Source organism: Staurois parvus, unplaced genomic scaffold, assembly GCF_062004578.1.
Source record: "Staurois parvus isolate SC_StPar_1 unplaced genomic scaffold, SC_StPar_1.0 ptg000479l, whole genome shotgun sequence".
NCBI lineage: Eukaryota > Metazoa > Chordata > Amphibia > Anura > Ranidae > Staurois > Staurois parvus.
In genome coordinates this window covers 1389032-1413948 of record NW_028318275.1, presented here as the reverse complement: position 1 = coordinate 1413948, position 24917 = coordinate 1389032, and the positions used below count along the sequence as shown (strand labels likewise).

The 24917-nt window shown below is 44.8% G+C and overlaps 1 protein-coding gene and 1 non-coding gene across 2 annotated transcripts in view; both read right to left on the bottom strand.

The window, feature by feature from the left end:
• Positions 1-372: 372 nt before the first annotated feature.
• The window catches only part of LOC149452328 (polymeric immunoglobulin receptor-like), a 36274-nt gene continuing 11729 nt past the window's right edge, over positions 373-24917 (bottom strand). The window contains exons 3-7 of the mRNA XM_089689504.1: positions 20712-21044; positions 13823-14146; positions 7346-7669; positions 5257-5295; positions 373-614 (exon numbers count right to left, since the gene is read on the bottom strand). Of these exons, the coding sequence (XP_089545630.1) occupies positions 5261-5295; positions 7346-7669; positions 13823-14146; positions 20712-21044 (1016 nt within the window). The 3' untranslated portion in view covers positions 373-614; positions 5257-5260. The remainder of the gene's footprint in view (positions 615-5256; positions 5296-7345; positions 7670-13822; positions 14147-20711; positions 21045-24917) is intronic.
• On the bottom strand, positions 11611-11717 carry LOC149452329 (U6 spliceosomal RNA). Its single transcript, XR_016314892.1, has one exon. It is a non-coding gene; the product is annotated as a U6 spliceosomal RNA (small nuclear RNA).

Below are 24917 nucleotides of genomic sequence, written 5' to 3'. Positions count from 1 at the left end.
GCTTCGAATCCCAGCCGGTTCATCAGAAACTGGCTGAGATTCGAACCATCTATGGCTGGCTTAACAGCAGATTCTGGTGGCACAGAATTCACTTATCAATATCCCATTCTCACCATTCATCTGGGTCATAAGGCCAGCCAGACAGTCATAGAACACCACAGAAAACATAAGGAAAAGTATACCTTATGGTACCGGAGCATGAGTCCAAGTGAATCCAGTGTCAGCCATTAAATGTCAAGGGAAGGACGCCACTCAACCGACCGCAGGAGTCCAACATCAAGGACGTCCTGGGGTGGGCTGAGCAGCGTCCATCCCTTCACAAAAAAGATAAGAATTTGAAAATTAAAATATGTATATATGACAACACAGGGCTCAATGCTTTACTGATGTTTTATTTTCTATAGTACAGAACAGTATGTTTTAAACATTAAAGATTCAGCTTTTGGCAGAAAAATGGTTAAACTTTTCTTAGTTTCTGAGTTTTTTTTTTTGTAGTAGGAAAAATCACTGTATTGGACTGTCAGAATAATATAATCTAGACATTATAGTTTTCCTCTGTCATCTCTTCCCCTTTCTTCTTCTTCAGTGAATAATTTGCCAGTAAAGCGTCAAGACTGCAGAAATTCAAGAAAAACAATTAGGATATGGCTTTAAAAGAAGTATCCTCTCCAGGGGCCTAACTATAAGTGATGAGTACACAGCAAAAACAATTAAACTCAACTCTGAGATCCATGCTCCTCCAACAAGTAACCCGTCCTCCGGAGATACCCTTCCGCCATATGTTTGTTATGCTAGTCCACTACTTTTCCGTCATTTAACCTGAAAGACTGAGGACATCTAGTGGCAGAAAAAAAGTATTGCAGGGGACAGCTCTGACTTATTCCATTTCTTGCCCATGCTAGAATTAAGCTTTAGGGGCCCACAGCCATTTTAACCCAAGACATTCTCACTGGAAATATGAAATCCTTTTGCATTCATAACAAAATTTTAGAGATTTCAAGCTGATATATTCATTCAGTTTATCCAAATGTCTTTGCCAAATCCTATTGCTACCTGCATAAATTGCTATGTAGGAAGACAGTGTGGGGCCCTCAATGCTGCTGGGCCCCATAGCAGTTTCTTGGTTTGCTATGGGTGTAGTTACACCCTTGTTCCTCTCTGGGAAAACACTCACACAAATCAAACTTAGTTTATTTATTCAATTGGTTCTGTTAGGATGGGTAAAACAAAAGGAGCAGGGTTTTTTTTAAAGAGACCCTGTCGCCAGACCATTTATTTTAATAAAAATCTTTCCACGAAATTATATCTACATTTAACAAATGTTATTGATGTTATTTACCTAGCCTCCCTTTTGCAGACATCCAAAAGATTTAAGACTGATGCTGGGTGATGCCATCTTGGATATGACATCAGCAGACTGAGAGTTGTTACTCTAGTGACACTCTATAGTTTTTTCCTTCACTCATAACATGGCAGCTAAATATAAGGTTATGTAATGGGGTGATGGGAAGAGCTGGGCCAGCACAGACAGTAATTAGACACTCCCAGACATGCCCTTACTAGGACAAAAAAATATAGGCCTGGGAATTTTGGACTGAGCATCCCCAAGCCCGGGGACTCTTTCCTTGGAGCCCAGTGGTGGAACGCCAGGGCCCGGGCGCAAGAGTGACCTTTGCAACCCTGGTAGTTCTGCCACTAGTGTCAGTAGGTTTTTATTTTTAGTTAGTTTTTTACAATTTTATTGTTTTTTTTTTACATGTTTTTTTTTGGAGAGAAAGAAGAAAGAGAGAGAGAAGGAAAGTAAGAGAGAAAGGAAGTAAGGAGTGAAAGAGGGAAGGAAGGAAGGAAGGAAGGAGGGAAAGAAAGAGGGAAATAAGGAAGAAGGAGGGAAAAGAAGGAAGGAGGGAAAAGAAGGAAGGAGGGAAAGAAGGAAGGAGGGAAAAGAAGGAAGGAGGGAAAGAAGAAAGGAGGGAAAGAAGAAAGGAGGGAAAGAAGAAAGGAGGGAAAAAAGGTATGAAAGAAGGAGGGAAACAGGAGAAAGAAAGAAAGAAAGAAAGGAAACAGGAGACAGAGAGAGAAAGAAACAGAGACGTACAGAAAGAAAGAAGAAGAGAGAGAAGACACAGGAGGAGAGGGTGGGAGGAGGATGGCCAGAACCAGCTTTCTCTCTCCTCTCCCATCTGTGGTGGTGGGGGAACTGTCAGCACTGGGGACAGTCTATCCTGACAGATTCCGTGCAGCAGCTGCGTGGGGCGGCAGGAAATGAGGGGGAGCATACAAGAGCCAGGGCATGCAGGCAATGGATAGGAGGGGTGGCCAGGTGGCACATAGAGGAACCGAGAAATACACGGCCTGGTTCCTCTATGTGACGCCCAGCCGCCCTTCCTATCCAGGCGGCCTTACCCTACCAGTCAAATGCCCGGTGTGCCATACGGCCATTTCGTGCCTGCTCCCAGAAGAGGAAAGGCCTATGATGTGCAAGAAAGGAGAGGGCTGTGCTAGGAAATTGACATTTCCTTGAGTAATCACATTTTCTAGCAAGTTCAGAGGTGCATTACAAGTGAATAAAAATAATTTATTGAAAGGAAAAACGCTGCGCATGCGCAGAACTAAGACGAACCGGATGTATGGATGCTTAGGCATAGGCGCACGCACGCATGAGCACTCGCGCATCCAGGCACGGGCGTGCCACTAATGCTAGCGCCAATGGGCTATTTAAACTGGCTGCAGTAAATGTCTCATTGCCGTTTGGTCTACTTGTGTTTCCTGATTCCTGCGATTGACTCTTGATACCAAACCAGCTTGTTCATGACCTCCGCTTGACTGCTACCTGCCCTGACCTCTCGCTTGCCTTGGATTACTCTTCCGTCTCCTGGTCCTGTTTGATTGATCTTCCACTGCTGACTTGGCCTGTGACCTGACTATGCTTCCTCCTGACGTCTATGTCTGATCTGCCCTACTGCTACTGAACCTGGCTTGTCTGACCCTGCATCCTCAAACGCACTCCTCAGTGATCCATCCAGCACGACTGAATCCGGATCCTGCTCCCTGCCTCAGTCTGCCCTGCAACTCACCTGCCCACCAGCTACTACTGGACTGATCACAGGCACTCATACCCCACCATGCCTCATAGCCCACCGTCAGGCTCACTATCCAGGTACGTGACAGGTTTAGACACAGTATAGGTAATTTGGGTAAAGATTTATGTAAATCAAAAGAGGAACTTTAAATGTTCTGATCTCAGCGTTTGGAAGATATTTCAGTTACACAATATCTGTAATGAAGATGATAACAACACAGAAAAGACTTTTAGCTTTAGTAGGGAAATCTGGCTGAATTCACACGAAAGGTAATTTATGGAAACTGGAGAGGAAACAAGCTTGTATTTCTTGGCAGCCAATCAGTTTAATTCTCCCAACTGCACGGGGAAAAATGAAACCTAGAATCTAATTGGCTGCTGAAGGCAACACATCTACTCCAGTGCTATGTTAGAATTAGATGTGCTAATATGCAATCTACATTGTCTTCATCCCAAAAAGGTCTGACGGGGTTGCTGGATAGGGATAGTAACTAAAATAATTAAATAGATTCTAAAAGGGAAATTTCAGTGAAAAATCTTTTTTTAGAAGTAAAGCTTGAGAAACCATCCAATGGGGAGTCTTGTTCGGGTGACAGCTGCCTAAGAGGGAAATTCCGTCACTATGAAAAGTTTCCTCTTTTTATTGTGTCTATTAGATAGTAAGGAAAATCTCCCCAATTGGATACAGATGGCAAAAAACTGACATTGGGATTAATCATACCCAAGTCTATCCACACGGGAAAAAATGGATTTAGATATACTTGGAGCTGACCTCCAGCCTTCCATTCAGTCTTACACTGTTATACAGGCTCCTCTCCTGTACTGAAATTGCTTACTCTGATTTCACTGAAGACTGCTAGCTTCTCACAATGTGCACTAGAAGCTGCAGCAAGTCAGATATGGCCTGCCTCTGTTCCTGGCAGGAGGATGTCTAGCATCATCTAGTTCTTTCCTACAGCCTGACTGTTCCTGGCTCGCCCATTCCTTTCACTGGATTTCAGATCTTTAAATTATTAAGGATCAGTATCACTTTTATGCATTAGCCAGGATGAAGTGCTGTTTTCAGGAAGCTAGGTCATACCCTCCTATCAGCCACGATCTGGTGCATAGAGAAGCACAGAGAGCCAGTTAGCTCATCACTGGGTGTAATATAAAGGTTGGTAAAATAAGGATGTATTTTTACCACTACGTTGATAAACAGGGAAGGGCATAAACCAGGGAAAGCAAAATATAAGCAGGATAAACATCATCTTTACATGTAAGTTTTTTTTATTTCTGTTGAATTCTCCTGGCTGTCACCCATTATCTCCAGCCCATCAAAGACAAAAATAAATATTTTGATTGGAGTTGCACATTACAGTACCCATGAACTATTGATTTAGATTCACACTGATATTAGACTGGTATAATCAGGGTACTCATATATGGAACGCCTCCTACATTCAAGATGGACAGTTATCTATTCTGATATTTAATGGCCGGAATTGGAGATGCATTCATATAATGGTCACATTATTACTTTGTGTATGCAGCCTTTTGCAGTCATCCTTTTATTATGGTAACATGTTAAGCACTGGACACATTTGTGTATGATAAATCAGAGGTAGACAATGTGATGGCAGTTTTCAGAAGAAAGTATTAACTGACTCAGTGGGGGAGATTTGCACAGAATATGGTGGAGATTTGTATAGTAACCAATCACCTTCCAGCTGAACAAGCTGAAGTTTGAAGCCGATTGGTTACTATGCACAGGTGCATCAGTAATTCTCCCCTAATATATCCACATAATGTCAGCTTTAGTCTACAGGGAAAACAGTATAGACTCAACAAATCGAACACGCCAGGATAAGGACACTTATTTTCAAAAAGAAGACAGTTATCATCAGCGGAGTCCAATGAGATTTGAAATTTCAAATCTCATTGGACTCATCTGCAGATAATTGTCACTTTGAATGCTAAAGTAAGAATTCTTATTTACTAAAATCATTGCACTTCCATGTTCTGTATACTGTGGGAGACCAGATATAGTGAATGCAGGGTCCTGGTTTTAGTAACACTTTAAGGCTGTCATGTGATGATTTCTTTTTTTTGTTTTTTCTTGGGACCAAGCTGTAGACAGTGGGTTGTCTACTGATTAGGAGTTGTGTGGTGTCTACAGTTTTTTTTATTTTATTTACCTTCTTAAACTTTCACTTTAGTAGCGGACTGCATTCCATCTGCAGAAATAAAAAACATTAAGTCATTCAATCATTGTTCAAGCTTTATCAGGATCCAGACACATCAATAAGAGCAACCAATTACAATTCAGGACAGACATGGCTGTATACCTGGATCTGCATAGAGTTCACCTGGGGCCTCTCAAAGTATATTTCCAGATTATGTATTAATTTGTCCAATAAAAAAAAAAACTCCCACTTGATGTATAATGCAGCTCTTTATACCGGACCCCCTGCAGAGTTTATATTTGTCCTGCAAGCTGAAGGGTGAGTGTTTCAAGCAGGACAGGACCTACTCTTCTTTTGTTATAGAAATGCCCGTAGCGGAAAAGAAAAGAAAATTAGCACAGGGCAGGCATGACTAGGCCTAGAGTGGGAAGGAAGAATAGAAAGGGTTAAGTATAGTGCCAGGGGGTTTGAAAAAGTATAGCTGGGGTGCTGGTTGGTAGAGGGAGAGCATGGGTGGGCTCTTCTGCACCTTAGGGTGGGGTGTCCTGGTGGGAGAAATGCCCGTAGCGGAAAAGAAAAGAAAATTAGCGCAGGGCAGGCATGACTAGGCCTAGAGTGGGAAGGAAGAATAGAAAGGGTTAAGTATAGTGCCAGGGGGTTTGAAAAAGTATAGCTGGGGTGCTGGTTGGTAGAGGGAGCGCATGGGTGGGCTCTTCTGCAACTTAGGGTGGGGTGTCCTGGTGGGGGGGCGTCAGTTGGAGCTGGACGTTGGTGAAAGAGCTTCCCTCCCGCCCTCCCTATTTAGTGAGTATTGTGTTCCTCTCGGGGGGGAAAGGGGGGTTATTTTGGTCATGGGCGGTTGTTTGTCTTTGGAGGCGGTTCTTATCTTGCAGGTACAGATAATGGTGTGGGAACCATGGGTGGTATGGTGTGCCCGGGGACATTCCAGTTAACCAAGGTTTAACTGGAAGGTGGTGGTGCTGCACTGCGGACGGTATGGTTGTCTCCGAGCTGGTTGGCTGCGGCTGGAGGCCTTGTGTAATATGGTTGTCCGCAGGTGCATTTCAGATCATTTTTGGGGGTGCCTTTGAAGACCAACAACAACTCTGTATGTTTCTGTTAAAAGGAATGGTTGGTGTGTTAAAATGTTTGTTAATAAAAGGCCGTGTTGGCCATTTTACTCCAAAATTGGTGTCATGTTTTCTTTTAAGTATATTTAAAAGGGGGGGGGGATCTGGATGACCTATCTCTGGTGCACTAGTCATGAGCGTTTACCATCAGATTAATGTCATTGATTATTCTGTTACTGCTCTCACATAGACAACACATGAACAGATCTGTGTTTGTGATTTTTGAAAGATAGCTGTACTTTGAAAAAATGCATGGTTCCAATGTCTGCCTGTCCTTCCTCTCTGTTTGGCCTTCCTGCCCGTCTGGCCTTCCTGCCTATCTATCTATCTATCTATCTATCTATCTATCTATCTATCTATCTATCGTATCTTTCTTAAAGCATACTTCCAACTGCCTAACACATCCACAAATACCGTGAACAGTCTTGCAAGGGATGAGCAGTGCGCTCCAGCAAAAGATGCTGGTGTGAGGTCTCTGTCAAGCATAATAGGGAATGTGGGTATGCAGCAGGTCTGTAGCAGATTTATAGTGAATAATCAATGAGCCACATTGGAAGTGAGCATCAATTTATACATAGTGTAGACAATCTGGCAGATAAATTATGAAACATCAGCATGAAAGGGGGGAATGATAATGGAATCTATTCAGTACAGCAAATGAACTGATCAGTAAGAACACGTGAAAGCCCTCAGGTAACCTAGAAGCCTTCAAGAAATAGGTCAGAAGATGATAGAGGCAGGCCAGTGAACAATCCAGCATCATGATGTGCCTGGCTTAAAGTGGTATTTTCCACGATGGAGTGCTCTTCTAAGGTAGATGAAAACATGAAAAACAGAATCCGGAAGGGTCAAGCACCTTCATCTTTTCATTATCCAGAGTTTAAAGGGGGAATTGAATACATCTATAGACAAGGATATAAAAAAAGAGATACTAACAGAAAACACAGCAATGATTAAAAGCATGCACTTACTATCTTGCACCTCCAATCTGATTTCCTTAATCTTGTCATTAAAGAGACCTGGGGTCTCCACTCTACAGCAGTAGGTCCCTTCATCTTCCTTAGAGACACCAATGATAGAGAGTGACACGTCTCCATGCTGCAGGTTTTCCATCATACGGTATCTACCAGACTCTCTCCAGGTTATCTCTTCACCGTCAGTCCACACAAGGGCATCTGTACATCTATACCTGGGGCAGTTGCCTTTTCCCCAGCACATCTTGGTGGTACCTTCACTGACATTGTATGAACAGGGTAACTTCACTGTAGCACCAGCTAATCCCTTCACATGATCCGCTGTGAATATTGAAAAAAAAATGTCATATTACAATTAACAGAACAATAAATTTAAAAAAAAAAAAACAGAAAGGTGAATCACTCATCATCTTCAGTTATCTGTTGATGACTTTGGGGGTGCAATCTCTTCACCTTAGTTCCCAACTGCAACCAAATATCAAAGCTATTATCTTGCTGGATTTTTAAAAATCAATTTTACATGATAATAGAGGGTGAGAATAAACAAGCTGGTAACTAGAATGGGAAGAGATAATTTTGCCAAATCACTTAGACCCTTAAAAAAGTTGTTCAGGGTTTCATCTCATCAGGATCTGTAGTGAGCTGTCACAGTTCTAACAAAAGCCATAGCTGCATCTAAACTGTATAAGAGTATTTTTAATCAGGGATGGATAGATTGCAGAAAGGTCAGAAGCTGCTGCCGGTGTCCCCAGGGGGGGGAACTACCCTCACTTCCTGTGCATTAACCAGTAAAAGATTAGAGAGATTATAATCTCTCTAATGGGAACACAGGCAACTTTAAGACTTGCTCAGAATGATGGATTGTGTTAAATATGCATTATTTTGCATTTTACGTGCGTTGTGTTAAGGAGCCAATTCATTCTGAATGAGCTGCAATGCATCAAACATGTTGCATGCCACACTTTTCTTAATGCGATTCACTACACATGTTGCTGTTCATTTGCAGTAACGCATTGTAAAACATGCTTTTTACAGTGAGCTAAAGGAGAAGTATAGCCAAAGTTCATTCTGTACTCCTGTGACCCATTTTCAGCCAACAGGAGGCTAAAGTCCACTGCTGGCTGAAATCACAGAACCAGTCCAGGCTCTGAAAAGATCCCTTGACCAACATCTGGCTCAGCCTCTCAGTGATCCTTCGAGAGCCTGAGCCAGCCGCTCCCTCCCCTCCACAGCCCCTCAGAGTGGAGGGCTAGAACTGAGCGATCGACAGTATTTGAACGCACAGCTCTCAGTGCAGAACCAGCGGGAAGGGGTGGGGGGATTATACTCACCTAGGTGGATGCACCATTGATGCTGCATCCACCTAGGTGAGTATAATGTTTTTTTTTTTAAAGCCCATATTCCTCTTTTAACAAAACACACCAGTGTGAACAGGCCCTTAAACACCTGTAACTGTTAATTTGCAATATGTTACATATTTATTCTTGGGTGTAGATACCAGGGGCTGGACTGACCATTTGGAAACTTGGGCACTGCCCGAGGGCCCGGGGTCAGTAGGGGGCCCCATGAGATGCCGCTGGTACCTTTTTCATAGGCTTTTTTGAGTTTGGGCAAGGACACAGGGGCCCCATGATCCCCTATTGCCCGGGGGCCCCATAAGTTGTCAGCCCGCCCCTGGTAGATACCCAATAGAAAGCCTTATATTTCTTTTCAATGAATACAAATCATTCTCTGACTGGATGAGGTGGAGAGAGGGGCAGGAATGTCACAATCTCCACTTCATCAAATCAGAGAACGTTTTGTAGCCCCTGATTACTAAATAAAAGGCATTCTATGAATGGCAGCAATGCTGAGAGAACGACCCTGTATGGTCAATGTGGAAAGGAAAAGCCGCTCCCCAAAACCCAAGCAGGATCCAGAAGGTCATGGCTATCACTGTATTAGTGCCGCCAACTACTATGGTGATTCTGAGCTTTCCTCACAGCCATCAGGTATAAGATATACAAACTTACATTTTGCAAAGCTGGAACAATGTAAGTATGCAATACAGATAATTTCTGCAGTTAAACATTAAAGAATAGGTCCACCTTTTAAACATGTTACACCCATATTTAAGGTGTAACATGCTAACATCGACCTCCCTTTCCTCCCAACCCCCTCCTTCTCTGTGGCAGTGTTGTCACATTTTAAAATTGGCGCACTGTGCGGGACTCTGCCCTCACAGCCGTGTCATTCATTCACAGGAATCTGTGATTGAAGAAACTACAAGTCTTGCCTGCCACTGCAGCAGATGGTTTGCAGTTTTCAGTGGACTGCAAGGGTGCTGATGAGTGCCTTCGTAGCCCATTGACACTTCCTCCATCTTTCAAACAGGAAGCCCCCAAAGAGGTACAGGCAAGAAAGTTAGAGAATGTGGCTGCAAGAGCCTGACATTGCACCTGCAATACACAGATTACAGGTACAATGCACTACAGGTTTCTGGGAACAAAATACTAAATGCACATTTTTTCCTGCAAAAAAAGAAAAAAAAATCCCAGATGAAGGGGGTGATACTGGGCCCCCAGAATGCATTGGCTGCTGTAACCAATTAATATTTGGAAAAAAAACTTCACTTTGGACTCAAATTTTGGGTGGGTTGATTTAATCTCCAGGCCAAAGTTTTGAGTGATCATATTCAGCCCCTGGTTTTCGGAAGCTGCCAACCTATCAAAAAGAGGCACTACAGATACTACATCAGCATAATAAGAGTAATCTGAATACAAAGCCATCACCTACTACCAGCTCCATATTCCAGTGCCATTTACCTACCCTTCAGAGCACATCAGTGATGACTGAGTTGTAGTTTAAAAGTCTACCAACAGGCCTAGAGTATTTAGTCCCATTGTTCTTACTAGATAATATAGGGTGTAATCTGTTAACATCAACCTGTATGGTTTTATACAACCGTTGACTTAGAGTTTTTGAATTTTTAGGCTGTTGAAAAAAAATATATAGCTGTTTGCTGTGTAGCTAAATTCTTTCTACACTGCCCAAGAATACAGGTCCCTTTTAGTAACACAATCCAATTTAATTATACTCTACCCTCCTACATCAATCCTTCTGGGACTCTTCCTGATACCACAAACATCTGACTACTGCTCAACTTCCCCCTTCCCTTCCACTGCAGGATTTCCCAGAATTCCCAACTTTTCTTCTCTCAATCCCCTCTTCCCGTCCCCCTCCTTTTTTTCCTTTCTCCCCTCCACTTGGCCCCACTATAAGCCCTTATTTCTGTTATTCTCTGGTGTCGATAGTCTCTCAATTTAAAAATCTTTAGAGTTCACAGAGACCAACAACTACATCCTAACAAATTTACATATTGGATGCATTGTAATAAAACATCCACTTAATTCCCATTATTGACCAAGCCACCTCTTGCACTCATTGTGATGCTTTCTATATAGGATACTTCTGATGTACTACTACAAATGACTATGTATTTGCCTTTGTCTGTAATTTGCAAAATGTTGTTCTTTAATTTCCCTTACATTCCTTATACTAAATACTATAATTAAAAAAAAAGAAATTCTACAGACAACAAACAGCAAATGGGATTCTTGCTCTCTTTTCGTTATGTATTTTCTTCTCCTTGAACTCAATTTAGTAGATGGCACATTCAAAAAAAAAAGTGGGGAAGGAGTATAACCCCTGACAAATTTTACTTCTATCTGGGCTCCATCAGTGCGACATCCACTTATTCTATTATTAGAATTTTCTATTCTTTTTATTCTATTTTATTATTCTCTTTCTATTTCTGTCTATGCCCCTGCTGCAGATTGTCCTTTACTTCCTGGCAAAACTGTTGGCACTGGAACAGTAACTAAGCTAAAATCTCTCTAACAGAGCCAAAGATAGCAGTAAAAAGCTTATCAAGAATTTATTTTGGCTTGACATGCCCTTTAAAACATCTCTGCTGCTCCTGATCTAAACCTGCAAAGAAGAATGCTCCAGTCAGGGCCTGGACTGAGCGAAGCTAAAAGGGAGGGCCAGCATGACTGGGGCTTGCAGACGAGGCGAAGACTGGATTTGGGTGGGAGTATAAGAGATGGGGGATGGTAACTCACCTGTTTGGAGCAATCGGCCTGGAGGGTGGTCTTGCTAGGATGAGGAGAGGGGTTGCAATTTGTTGGGGGTTAGTTGGAGCTTGTGCCAGCATGGGTGAGGCGGTGTGGCAGCGGCTGAGGGCCTTTTCGTTGGGCGTCAGATACAGCTATTTTTTTTTTTTTTTTTTGGAACGCTTCACGAATTTGCGTGTCATCCTTGCGCAGGGGCCATGCTAATCTTCTCTGTATCGTTCCAATTTTAGTATATGTGCTGCCGAAGCAAGCACACAACCAAGTTATTAATGTGAGTAACAGTGCCTTTGAAGACCTTGGACCCGGTTGGGGATTGTTAATGTCAGTTATTATTATTTAATTGTACCAGAAGAAGTGTTATGTTATGTAAGAGTTATGTTAAATAAATGGGCTGCTATGGCCAGTTTTTTCACCAAAAAGGAGAGTCGCGTGGTTATTCAGGTGGGGGGAGGTTGAAGGGGGGTGCTTGTTTTTATGGTGTAGGTGGTAAGTACTAGCCTCAATATTCTGCATGTCCCTCAGTCATGATCTAAACCTGCAAAGAAGACACTGAATACTATCCTCTCCTGCTGCCCACACCACTGACCACTTTGGTAGTTGATCCTGCACATTCTGGTACTTCATTCCTGGATCCCTAATCCTGCTTAGTGGTTTGTTCCATGTGTTTCCACATCACTACAAGATACTGTACATATGGAGGGGGCAATCATATAGTGGTGGTCAACTTACTTGACATAGTGCAGCTGCTGACATCACCAAAGGGCCATGCATAGTGTGCAGTATATGTAATGCTACAAAAAATGGTCAGGCTGGATATACTACAGTGGCAGGCATATTACAGACGATTGTCAAAGTCTGGGGACATGCTACAGAAATGGATGGAGACTAGGGACATGCTGTAAGAGACTGTCGAAGATTGATGACATGTTACAAGAGACTGCTGAAGATCAAGGCTTTCTGAATCCAGGTCTGGTGCTAGACTATTTTGCATCCTAGCCAAGACTAGCTACTTACACAGCCCCCCACCCCACACCAAAAAAACAAAAAACAAAAAAAACCTCTTTCAATACAGTTCAATCACTCCCCCATCAGGTCACATACTCCTTTCACATATACCCTTATTATCCTCTCCATATCCTTCAAACAGGGACTTCGCCCTCTTCCACATCTTTCAAGTGCCAATTTCGCTTCTCAATGCTGCCTCAGCTAGCATAGCCGACAATCAGACATCCATTTGTCTGGCCACCATCCTCTTCCCATCCACCAGCCAGCAAGATTTCCTCTCCACTGCCCAGTGTCCTACCGCCAGCATCACTCCTGCTCCTACAGCCAGCATTGTTGCATCGTCTCCGCTCCTGCAGCACTGTTTTAGTGCTCCTTCTCACCCCCACCAGTAGTACTCCCGCTCTCACAGCCAGCATCACTCCCACTCCTGTCAAAAAACAGCCCTGTTATCTATCCCTGCAACCGCAGCTGGTCAGCCAGACCTCACATCCTTCTCCCACCAGCTTTCACAAACAGCCCTTTCATCCAGCCTTGCTACTGCAGCCAGCCTTGCTTATCACATTCCTCTCCCATAAGCTGTCATTTCTGTAACAAACAGCCCTGTCTTCAATCCATGCCACTACAGCTGGCTGGCTTGTTACATCCTTCTTCTGTGGGCTTGTCACTTTTTCCAAATGTTTCCCCACCTCCTCCCAGTGGCTGTGGTTGCACCCTAGGTGGCAGTGTGCCCTAGACAGTTGCCTAGTTTGCCTAGTGGTAGCTCCGGCCCTGTCTGAATCTCATATAAAATTTAATGGCAATATATTTGATATTCCTCTCAGCAGGATCCTATGTCAACACTGCTGACCTCTGCAGTAGTTAATCCTGCAAAATTTGACACTACAGGGAGTGTCAGGTGCCTAGTACCCTATGGTGCTCAATGGTTTGATCTACCCACTTCCACATCTCTATAAGACACAATAGTGATGTAGGGGCTGGCAGATCAAACCACTGAGATGGAGAGAAGGGAAGAACCACAGCACCCACTGAGGGATCATGAAACCGGGACTCCCAGAAGTGTCAGATTCTTCAGGATCCTCAGCCAGCACTTTCCTTTCAATGGCATTACTGCAGAGGTGTCTTCTTTGCAAGGATCCTTTTATTGTGCAGTTTTACTTTAGTGACTGAGTTGTGTTAAGGCCACCAAAATAGGTTCCTGTTTCTGGCATGAATACTGCATCTTTCTTCTTTCTATTTCTATTACTGACATTCTATTGACACCGAGAACTAAAATCACAACCGAAAACCATGTACTGTATTCAACCTGACGCCACCCCTTTAAATCAACAGTTTGAACACTAAAAGAATACTTTACTGTTGTGTATCTCTAGGCGGACTTCCTTCTTTATATCATTGAACGCTCCTGGGACTCTCACTCTGCAGCAGTACACTCCACCATCATTCTCATTGACGCCATTGATAGTCAGTGATACGTTCCCCTTCATTATGTTTTCTTTTAGTTGGTATCTTTCTCCATCCCTCCAGGTTACTTCATCACCATTTGTTTTAAGAACGTCATTGCGGCAGGAAAGTATTCCACAATGTCCTCGTCCCCAGCACACTGAACGTGTACCGGCATCAGTGGCGTAAGAGCAGGGCAGCGTCAGTTTATCACCTAGAGATCCCCTTACCAGATTCACTGTGAATGTAAAGGAAAAGTATGCAGTTAGAGAAGGCGCTCCAATCAAATTCAAACATCGTAGCAAGACTTAGTCCTCATGCACACTGGACTTTTTTTCAGCTGATGTTTTTGGCTTTTGACATTCTATTTTACAGCCAGTAAACCCCCCAGCATGTTATCCTATGTGTCCATGCACACATAGACTGTAATCAACATTATTTGGCAAGGGCCTTTTTTGGCTGGAAAAAAATCCAGGAGGGTTTTCTAGAGGAGTTTTTTTTAGCTGTAACAAGGCAAGACGTGGTAAATCACAGCAACCCGGCGTTTTTGGATGTGTTTTTGACCCAAAAAATGTTTTTTTAGTAAAAAAAAAAAAAGTTAAAAAAGCAAACGCGGCAATACGCCGCTAAACACTAATGCAAAAATGCTGAAAAACTCATGTTTTTGACGTGACTGTACACAGCTAACGTTACCAGCGTTATTAAACCGCCCAGTGTGCATGGAGCCTTACAAGGGATGTGACCTACCTGCCCAGGGCTTGTGTTATTTTTCTTGGGCACACTAGGCTGTTATGGGGGCTAGTAACCAACCATTCTGGAAACATTAGTCCCCAGGCTGTCCTTCATGTATTCTTACATTTACTCAATTTTGAATCATTTGGGGACTAATTTGTCGACGTGTTTTACACAAATACTGATAGCTATGTGTAGGCAGTCTGGTAGATTCAAAGCCTCAAATGGCAACCAAAAAAATTAAAGTATGAACCTCACTGGTTGCTGGGTGTAAAAGCACAGTTTTTCTTTAAATGGAGACACATTATTAAAAATGGGCTACTGTAATTTGCTCCAAGACAATCCCATGATCGTCTGGGTGCTGGACATTAGGATAACTATTTCTAAGGGTACCTTTTGGATTAATTTTGCCAAACCAAGGACAAACCTTCTATTGACCATATAGTGGTGGCCTACTTCCTTGATATAAAGAGCATCAAGTGCAGCCCCTGACATCATCAAAAGGCTTCACATAATGTACTGTAAATGTAATGCTGCAGTCAGGGGCGGACTGACAACTCATGGGGCCCCCAGGCAATAGGGGATCATGGGGCCCCTGTGTCTTTGCCCAAACTCAAAAAAGCCTATGAAAAAGGTACCAGGGGCATCTCATGGGGCCCCCTACTGACCCCGGGCCCTCGGGCAGTGCCGAGTTTCCAAATGGTCAGTCCGCCCCGGCTGCAGTGGAAGGGCAGAGACAGCAGGCATGCTACAGGAGGTTGTCAAAGACTGGGAACATGGTACAGGTATGGATAGAGACTAGGGACATTCTGTAGGTGACTATCAAAGACTGATGACATGTTACAAGAGACTGCTAGAGATCAATGCTATTAGTCAGTGCTCCCTGAAATCCCCTTAAAAATTTACTGGCAGCATATTTTATATTCCTGTCAGCAAGATCAATAAAGTATGTCAATAAGTGTGAAATAAGTAAGCCAAACCATTTAGCTGTTAGAACACAAGTTATGTAAAGTGTTACTAAACCCACAACAATAAAATCAGTCTGATTTTGCAGAAAAGTATGCTTGTTATACTCACTGTGGAACTTAAGGGGTTAATCCTCTACATTGTGTAAAAAGGATGTTTGATCCTGTCTTCTCTGATCCTCCCCCTCTTCTACTATCCACAATCCATCTGCTGATAGTACAGCGTTCTAGGAGTCACTCTGCACATACTCAGTTTACTGTGTATTGGTAGAGAGTTTTTTCTTCTTTGGGAGGGTGCATGTGATCAGCACAGGGCCAACCAGCACTGTCCAGACAGAGGGTCAAGGGTCATGTAGCTTCATAGGACAGTCAGAGGAGAATGAAAACTCCTCCTACAAGCTTTAACCAATGCTCAGCTTAACAGTGGTAAAAGTCACAAGACTGCTATATACTGATGATGACAGAAACTATTTAGCAGTTTATAGTTTTTAAAATAATTGCATATCCATGTTGTGTGTACTGTGGGAGACCAGATATAGCGAATGCAGAGTCCTGGGTTTAGTAACATTTTAAATTTCCTTCACTGTGTTTCTGTAAGCACCTAAGCCAGGTCTACATCTTGGTGGGGACCAAGGGCCACATACAGGCAGTCCCCAAGTTACAAACATCCAATTTACATATGACTTGTACTGAAGAACGGAGGCAGTGTGAGGTCATGCTGGTCCCTGAAACCATAGGGCAGCCTCTTGCTCTAGCCATCTTGCTTGCTCAACACATGTTGCCACCTATCGTTCGGCTAACCCGTCAGCGATTCCACATCACTACATGGCCACTTAACCCTTCCTTATGCTATCCAAGAAGAAGCACATTAAGGTCTTGGAGTGGCCTAGCCAATCTCCGGACCCTAATCTGATTGAAAATCTGTGGAGGCAGCTGAAAGTTGGAGTTTCCAAACGTCAGCCACCAAACCTTAATGACTTGGAGAGGATCTGCCAAGAGGAGTGGGCCAAAATCCCTCCTGAGATGTGTGCAAACCTGGTGGCCAACTACAGGAAATGTCTGACCTCTGTGATTGCCAACAAGGGATTTGCCTCCAAGTACTAAGTCATGTTTTGTGATGGGGATTAAATACTTATTTCCCTCATGAACATGCAAATAAGTGCATAATTTGTTAGACCTGCATTTCTTTTGAATTTTTTTTTGTTGCTATTCTGTCTCTCAGTGTTACAATACACCTACCATTCGATTTTTAGACTGATCATTTCTTTGTGAGTGAGCAAACATTCAAAATCAGCAGGGGATCAAATACTTACCGTATTTCCTTCACTGTAAGTATACACTTTTAGCTTTTCCTTGGACCTGACTTACTGAGACTAGACAGCCAGAACGATCTTTAACACAAAGTAGCCAATACTATTTTGAGAGTGCATTTTCAGCTTGTTGCCTTGCAGGAATTTAGCTGAAGTTTTTTATTAATAATAATTTTCTCTTTTTAACATTTCATATGTATTTTTATTATTTCTGAAAGCTGATTTCCAGGCTTTTGTCCAGCATCACAGTGAATGCAGGTATATATTTGTTACAGAGATGGAGGTAGATTGGTCCCATAGACCTTTATGGGGCTCTACTCTGCAGGCATGGCCAGAAAACGGGGTTTTTGGTGCAGGATGTAAACAATCCCTGGAGGCTGAAGATCCTCCTTTATCAAACCAGAGAAATCTCAGGGCACCAGGCTGGCTTTGGTTTGTGGTAAAGTTGAATAAATCTTAGGACTGGATTGCCAGAAATACAATTCTTTTGGAATGTATTATAGGTCCCTTATATGAATTTCAGTTGTGTATTCTATGAGTTCAGCTTTAACAACTTATATTGTTTTTATATAACTATTATTTACATGTTGATTAGGTTGTCTGTGCTGTGGATAGTAAATGTCCACCAATGACTATTAAGCTCCTTAAAGTGTTTCGAAAACCAGGACCCTGCATTCACTGTATCTGGTCTCCCACAGTACACAGAAAATGGAAGTGCAATTATTTTAGTAAATATCTCATTGGCAGTTAGAGCAGTCTTGTGTCTTCTATCAGTGTTCATCAGAGCACTGGTTAAAGCTTGTAAGAGGAGTTTTCATTTTGCTCTAGGAGGATGCAAAACCCCTGACCTCTGTCTGGACAGTGCTGATTGGCCCTGTGCTTATCACATGCACTCTCCTAAGAAAAAAAATACATAAACCTCTCTAGCAATACACACTAAACTGAGCATGTGCATGTGGCTACGGGTTTAGTCTGTCTTATCAGGAAATAAGACGTGGGCATTTGAACAAGAGGAGGGGCAGAGAAAACAGGACCTAATGGCCTTTTTACACAACGCAGAGGATTAACCCCTTAGGCTCCACAGTGAGTATAACAAGCATGCTTTACTGCATATACAGACTGATTTTACGAATAAATGCAGATATGTAGTGAGCGCTGATATGAAAAATCACAGCTGCTAGCACAAGAGACAGTGATGACAAATCTTACAATAGAATATACAGTGCATCCAGAAAGTATTTACAGCGCTTTACTTTTGCCACATTTTGTTATGTTACAGCCTTATTCCAAAATGAATTAAATTCATTCTTTTCCTCAACGTTCTACAAACAATACCCCATAATGACAACATGAAAGAAGTTTGTTTTTAAATCTTTCCATTTTATTAAAAATAAAAAAATGAAAAAAACACATGTACATAAGTATTCACAGCCTTTGCCATAACACTAAAAATTGAGCTCTGGTGCATTCTGTTCCCACTGATCATCCTTCAGATGTTTCAACAACTTGATTGGAGTCCACCTGTGGGAAATTCAGTTAATTAGACATGATTTGGAAAGGCATAAATCTGTCTATATAAGGTCCCACAGTTAAGAGTGCATGTGAGAGCACAAACCAATCCATGAAGTCCATGGAATTGTCTGTAGACCTCCGAGACAGGACTGTATCAAGGCACGGATCTGGGGAAGGGTACATAAAAATTTCTGGAGCATTGAAGGTCCCAATGAGCACAGTGGCCTCCATCATCCGTAAATGGAAGAAGCTTGGAACCACGAGGAATCTTCCTAGAGTGAGCCGCCCGGCCAAAATGAGCGATCGAGGGAGAAGGGACTTACCCAGTAAGAGGTAACCAAGCACCTGATGGTCACTCTGAAAGAACTCCAGTGTTTCTCTGTGGAGAGAGGAGAGCCTTCCAGAAGAACAAGCATCTCTGTAGCACTCCACCAATCAGCCCTGTATGATAGAGTGGCCAGACGGAAGCCACTCCTCAGTAAAAGGCAAATGGAAGCCTGCCTGGAGTTTGCCAAAAGGCACCTGAGGGACTCTCAGACCATGAGAAACAAAACTCTCTGGTCTGATGAAACAAAGATTGAACTCTTTGGCCTGGATGCCAAATGTCATGTCTCGAGGAAACCAGGCACTGGTCACCACCTGGCCAAAACCATCCCTACAGTGAAGAATGGTGGTGGCAGCATCATGCTGTGGGGATGTTTTTCAGCGGCAGGAACTGGGAGACTAGTCAGGATCGAAGGAAAGATGAATGCAGCAATGTGCAGAGACATTCTTGATGAAAACCTGTTCCAGAGTGCTCTGGACCTTAGACTGGAGCGATGGTTCATCTTTCAACAGGACAACAACCCTAAGCACATAGCCCACATAACAAAGGAGTGGCTATGGGAGTGGCCCAGCCAGTGCCCAGACTTGAACCCGATTGACCATCTCTGGAGAGATCTGAAAATGGCTGTGCACCGACGCTCCCCATCCAACCTGATGGAGCTTGAGAGGTACTGCAAAGAAGAATGGGGGAAATTGCTCAAAAATAGGTGTGCCAAGCTGGTAGCATCATACTCAAAATGACTTGAGGCTGTAATTGGTGCTAAAGGTGCTTCAACAAAGTATTGAGCAAAGGCTGTGAATACTTATGTACATGTGTTATTTTTTGTTTTTTATTTTTAATAAATTGCAAAGATTTCAAAACAAACTTCTTTCACATTAACTGTGGGACCTTATATAGACAGATTTATGCCTTTCTAAATCATGTCCAATTAACTGAATTTCCCACAGGTGGACTCCAATCAAGTTGTTGAAACATCTGAAGGATGATCAGTGGGAACAGAATGCACCAGAGCTCAATTTTTAGTGTTATGGCAAAGGCTGTGAATACTTACGTACATGTGGTTTTTTTCATTTTTTTATTTTTAATAAAATGGAAAGATTTAAAAACAAACGTCTTTCACATTGTCATTATGGGGTATTGTTTGTAGAACGTTGAGGAAAAAATGAATTTAATCCATTTTGGAATAAGGCTGTAACATAACAAAATGTGTCAAAAAGTTAAGCGCTGTGAATACTTTCTAGATGTACTGTACATATAAAGTGCTGAATATTAAATAATTGAAGGTAAAATATATCACCAGTTCAAATTGGATAATGTAAATTTCTCAAACATATATGCAAAAATAGTCAATATATAACTAAGTGGTGTGATGAACAAATATAAATTCATCCAAAAAAATATCAAAGTGACAAAAAAAAGTAAATGTGGGTAAACCCACCTATGTGGGTTAGGGTAGAGCCTACGTGCTGACGTCACGCTGCCACATCCATGACCAGGAGCGGCAGCCATCTTGGTATGTGTGTTTACACATGTTTTTCCAGTCTTCTACGTGGATTGTTTTTTAATCTATTTTAAATAAAGTACTACACTATATATTGATTTCTGGGCTCCTGTGGTGAGCTTTCTTCCTTAGGAGAATTCCTTTTGGTCAAAGATTCCGAGTCTCTATTTGAGGGATCAGTATCATTGCTACTATACCAATAGCTTTGTGGTGCGTGCATAGCAGTGGTGGACTGTTTCATTGGATTTCACAGCACCTGCTTAGAATTGAACACAATACTGCTGTGTCTTGTAGTGCCACGGACACATTGCTTGTTTACCCACATTGACTTTTTTTTTGTCACTTTGATATTTTTTTAGACTGATTTTACTGTTGTGGGTTTAGTAACACTTTAGTAGTATAACTTCAATTTGGTGACCTGGTCAGTTTTTGCTAGTAATAAGTATTAACATAAATACCATCTTCAACTTCCAGCTGAACATCTTTCTTCAGGTCATTGAATGGCCCTGGGATCTCCACCCGGCAGCAGTATGTCCCTTCATCTTCCTTGAACACGCCATTTATTGTCAGTGAGACATCCCCCCCAATTATACTTTCCCGTAACTCATATCTGTCTGATTCACTGAAGGTCACTTTGTCTCCATCAGTACTGAGGATCTTATTGGGGCATCCTGTGAGTCCACAGTTGCCTCGCCCCCAACACATGGGACTCTTGCCTTCCTTAGTGGAGTACTTGCAGGGTAAGCTCAATATACTATCCACTGGTCCTCGCACAAGATTATCTTTTGAAGCTGTAAATAGAACAGAAGATGTTGTGAAACATATGCTGTCAGAACATTAGTCACATTAATGCAAACAATTATCATCTTGAACGAGCCTAGATGGGTAACTTTTATGGCAGATCTCACCCTTTAACTTTAGTTGGCAGTTTGCTCTGGTTGGGATGGCAAACCCAAACAAACCTTGAATACAATATAGCATAGAAGTATCGCTGCACACCGTATTCAACTCCGGTGTGAAGTAAATGAAAGATAGGCTTCAACTCAAATCCCTGCCTGTCAGGAATGGACTGGCCAGCAATAGTGGGACTCACCTGCCTTATGAGCTGCAGTACCAGGGCTGGCCAGCGGGTGCTCCCAGCAATCAGAGACTCAACCTTGCAGCCAGTTAAACACCTGGAACTAATTATACTGGTGTATTTAAGGGATGGCCAGACCTGCAGACTCTGCCTTGGTGTGTGCTTTTCCTGGGCCCTGTATCCTGTATCCTGTATCCTGTTCCTGTTCCTGCTCCCTGTTCCTGTTCCTGTCTGATTCGTTGCTGACCCTGCTCTGATCCCTGGCTTTGTCTGACCATTCTCCTGCTCCTGATCCCTGGCTTGTCTGACCATCCCTCTGCCTGACCCTCTGTACCACGCTGCCCGCTACCTGCTGAACCTGGCTTGTGACTCCGACTATTCTCCGCTTGCTCCCCCTGTACCTACCTGCCCGATTGATATTGACCCGGCCTGCCTGACGACGCTTGCATTGTATGTACTGTTATCTGTGGGTGGTTGGTTTGGTTTGTTTGCACTGTGTTATGTTTTAGTATTGCACTGCGTTTATGTTTGTATTGTTAGTGTTAATAAATTGTTTATAACTTATCTGAAGTCTGCATTTCCCTGCATCAGTCACACACCTCTGGTCACACCCGGGAGCCCTGACATTACACCAAGGCCAATCCTGACCAGAAGTGGCTGCACAGGGAAGCCATCTTGGTTTGTTGATGGGAAGGATGGATCTTGATGAGGTTGTGTATTTATATCTGCTAGTGTTTGATGACAGAGAGTATGCTTATCAAACTCTGAAGGAGTATCCCCGGGATCAACTGCTAGAATGTATACAGCTCGCTCATGTTCTAGTAGATCAGGGCACAGAATTCTCTGAGGTGCAGCCATTGATTCAGATTTGTGCGGAGTTGGTTTCATCTGGTACCCCTGAATGCAGGGATGAATTTTTGCCGCCATTTAGTGCAGACCAGGTAGAGTCCCTGGTATGGTTATTAGAGGATGATGTGGATTGCTTCTTGGAGCATTATGCTGCATGTTCACCACAGGTACTAAGAGATTGTATAAACGCAGTGCATTCATTGACCAGACAGGTTTTGTGTAAGCTCAGCTTTGTTCAACCCATACTGCAGACATGGACAGATTTGTTGCACCCAGCCTCAGTCAGCTTACAAAAACCCATTCCTGCTTCTAATCTATTTCCTCAAAGCTCTATTCCTGCATTCCCAACAGCTCCTCCTGCCCTGCTATCTACCGCATGTCAGTACCCTGTTCCCACTCGCTGCACCTATCCTGCCTTTAACCCTGTAAAAAAGCCCTCTGTAGCAACTGTTCCCTCCCCTGTTCCATCCTCCAGCTCTTCTCTGTCTCCAGCTGCTCCATTCGTTTGCAGACCTGCGTTTACTTGCAGTGCTCCAGTAGTTAAAACCAGAAAAAAGCGAAAATTCTTTCCAACCAATACCATCCTGCCAGTATCCAAACCGGTGAGCCTGCCGTCTGAGAACCTGCCTTCCGTGGGTCAGCCTGAAGCCTCTACTCAGCCTGAAGCCTCTACTCAGCCTGAAGCCTCTCTTCAGCCTGATGCCTCTACTCAGCCTGAAGCCTCTACTCAGCCTGAAGCCTCTACTCAGCCTGATGCCTCTATTCAGCCTGATGCCTCTATTCAGCCTGATGCCTCTACTCAGCCTGAAGCCTCTACTCAGCCTGATGCCTCTCTTCAGCCTGATGCCTCTCTTCAGCCTGATGCCTCTACTCAGCCGGATGCCTCTACCCAGCATAATGAACTGATCCAGCCTGATGATCCTATTAGGCCAGTTGACTCGATGCCCGCTGTTGATCCAGATGATCCGGTACCTGATCCGGTGTCCGCTGTTGTGCCAATTGACTCAGAGCCCGCTGTCGTACCTGGTGACTCGGTGCCCACTGTCTTGCCAGACGACTCGGTGCCCGCAGTCTTGCCAGACGACTCGGTGCCCGCAGTCTTGCCAGACGACTCGGTGCCTGCAGTCTTGCCAGACGACTCGATGCCCGCAGTCTTGCCAGACGACTCGGTGCCCGCTGTTCCGCCAGTTGACTCGATGCCCGCTGTTCCGCCAGTTGACTCGGTGCCCGCAGTCTTGCCAGACGACTCGGTGCCCGCAGTCTTGCCAGACGACTCGGTGCCCGCTGTTCCGCCAGTTGACTCGATGCCCGCTGTTCCGCCAGTTGACTCGGTGCCCGCAGTCTTGCCAGACGACTCGGTGCCCGCAGTCTTGCCAGACGACTCGGTGCCCGCTGTTCCGCCAGTTGACTCGATGCCCGCAGTCTTGCCAGACGACTCGGTGCCCGCAGTCTTGCCAGACGACTCGGTGCCCGCAGTCTTGCCAGACGACTCGGTGCCCGCAGTCTTGCCAGACGACTCGGTGCCTGCTGTTCCGCCAGTTGACTCGGTGCCCGCAGTCTTGCCAGTTGACTCGGAGCCCACTGTCGCGCCTGGTGACTCGGTGCCCGCCGCTCCGCCTGGGGGCCCGAGACCTGTCGCTCCGCCTGGGGGTCCGGCGCCCGCCGCTCCGCCTGGGGGCCTGAAACCTGTTGCTCCGCCTGGGGGTCCGGCGCCCGCCGCTCCGCCTGGGGGTCCGTCACCCGCCGCTCCGCCTGGGGGCCTGAGACCTGTTGCTCCGTTTGGATGCCCGGCGCCTGCCACCCCGCCGGGGGGCCCGATGCCTGTCGCCCCGCCTGGGGGCCCGGTGCCTGTCGCCCCGCCTGGGGGCCCGGTGCCTGCCACTCCGCCCGGTGGCCCGGTGCCTGCAACTCCGCTCGGTGGCCCGGTGCCTGCTGCTCCGCCCGGTGGCCCGGTGCCTGCTGCTCCGCCTGGTGGCCCGCTGCCTGCTGCTTCGCCTGGTAATCCGATGTGCCTCTGCCCGGAGTCCAGCCCGATGTGCCTCTGCCCGGAGTCCAGCCTGATGTGCCTCTGCCCGGAGTCCAGCCCGATGTGCCTCTGCCCGGAGTCCAGCCCGATGTGCCTCTGCCCGGAGTCCAGCCCGATGTGCCTCTGCCCGGAGTCCAGCCCGATGTGCCTCTGCCCGGAGTCCAGCCCGATGTGCCTCTGCCCGGAGTGCCTCTGCCCGGTGTGCCGCTGCCCGGAGTGCCTCTGCCCGGAGTCCAGCCCGATGTGCCTCTGCCCGGTGTGCCTCTGCCCGGTGTGCCTCTGCCCGGTGTGCCCCTGCCCGATGTGCCGCTGCCCGGAGTCCTGCCCGGTGTGCCGCTGCCCGGAGTCCTGCCCGGTGTGCCAGTCTTTGATATCCCGCCAGTTACCAGACCCGGGCGGTGGAACATTTTGCCCAGCTAGGACTGTTTGGAGCGTCCTGAGGCCGCTCCTTGAGGGGGGGTACTGTCAGGAATGGACTGGCCAGCAATAGTGGGACTCACCTGCCTTATGAGCTGCAGTACCAGGGGTGGCCAGCGGGTGCTCCCAGCAATCAGAGACTCAACCTTGCAGCCAGTTAAACACCTGGAACTAATTATACTGGTGTATTTAAGGGATGGCCAGACCTGCAGACTCTGCCTTGGTGTGTGCTTTTCCTGGGCCCTGTATCCTGTATCCTGTTCCTGCTCCCTGTTCCTGTTCCTGTCTGATTCG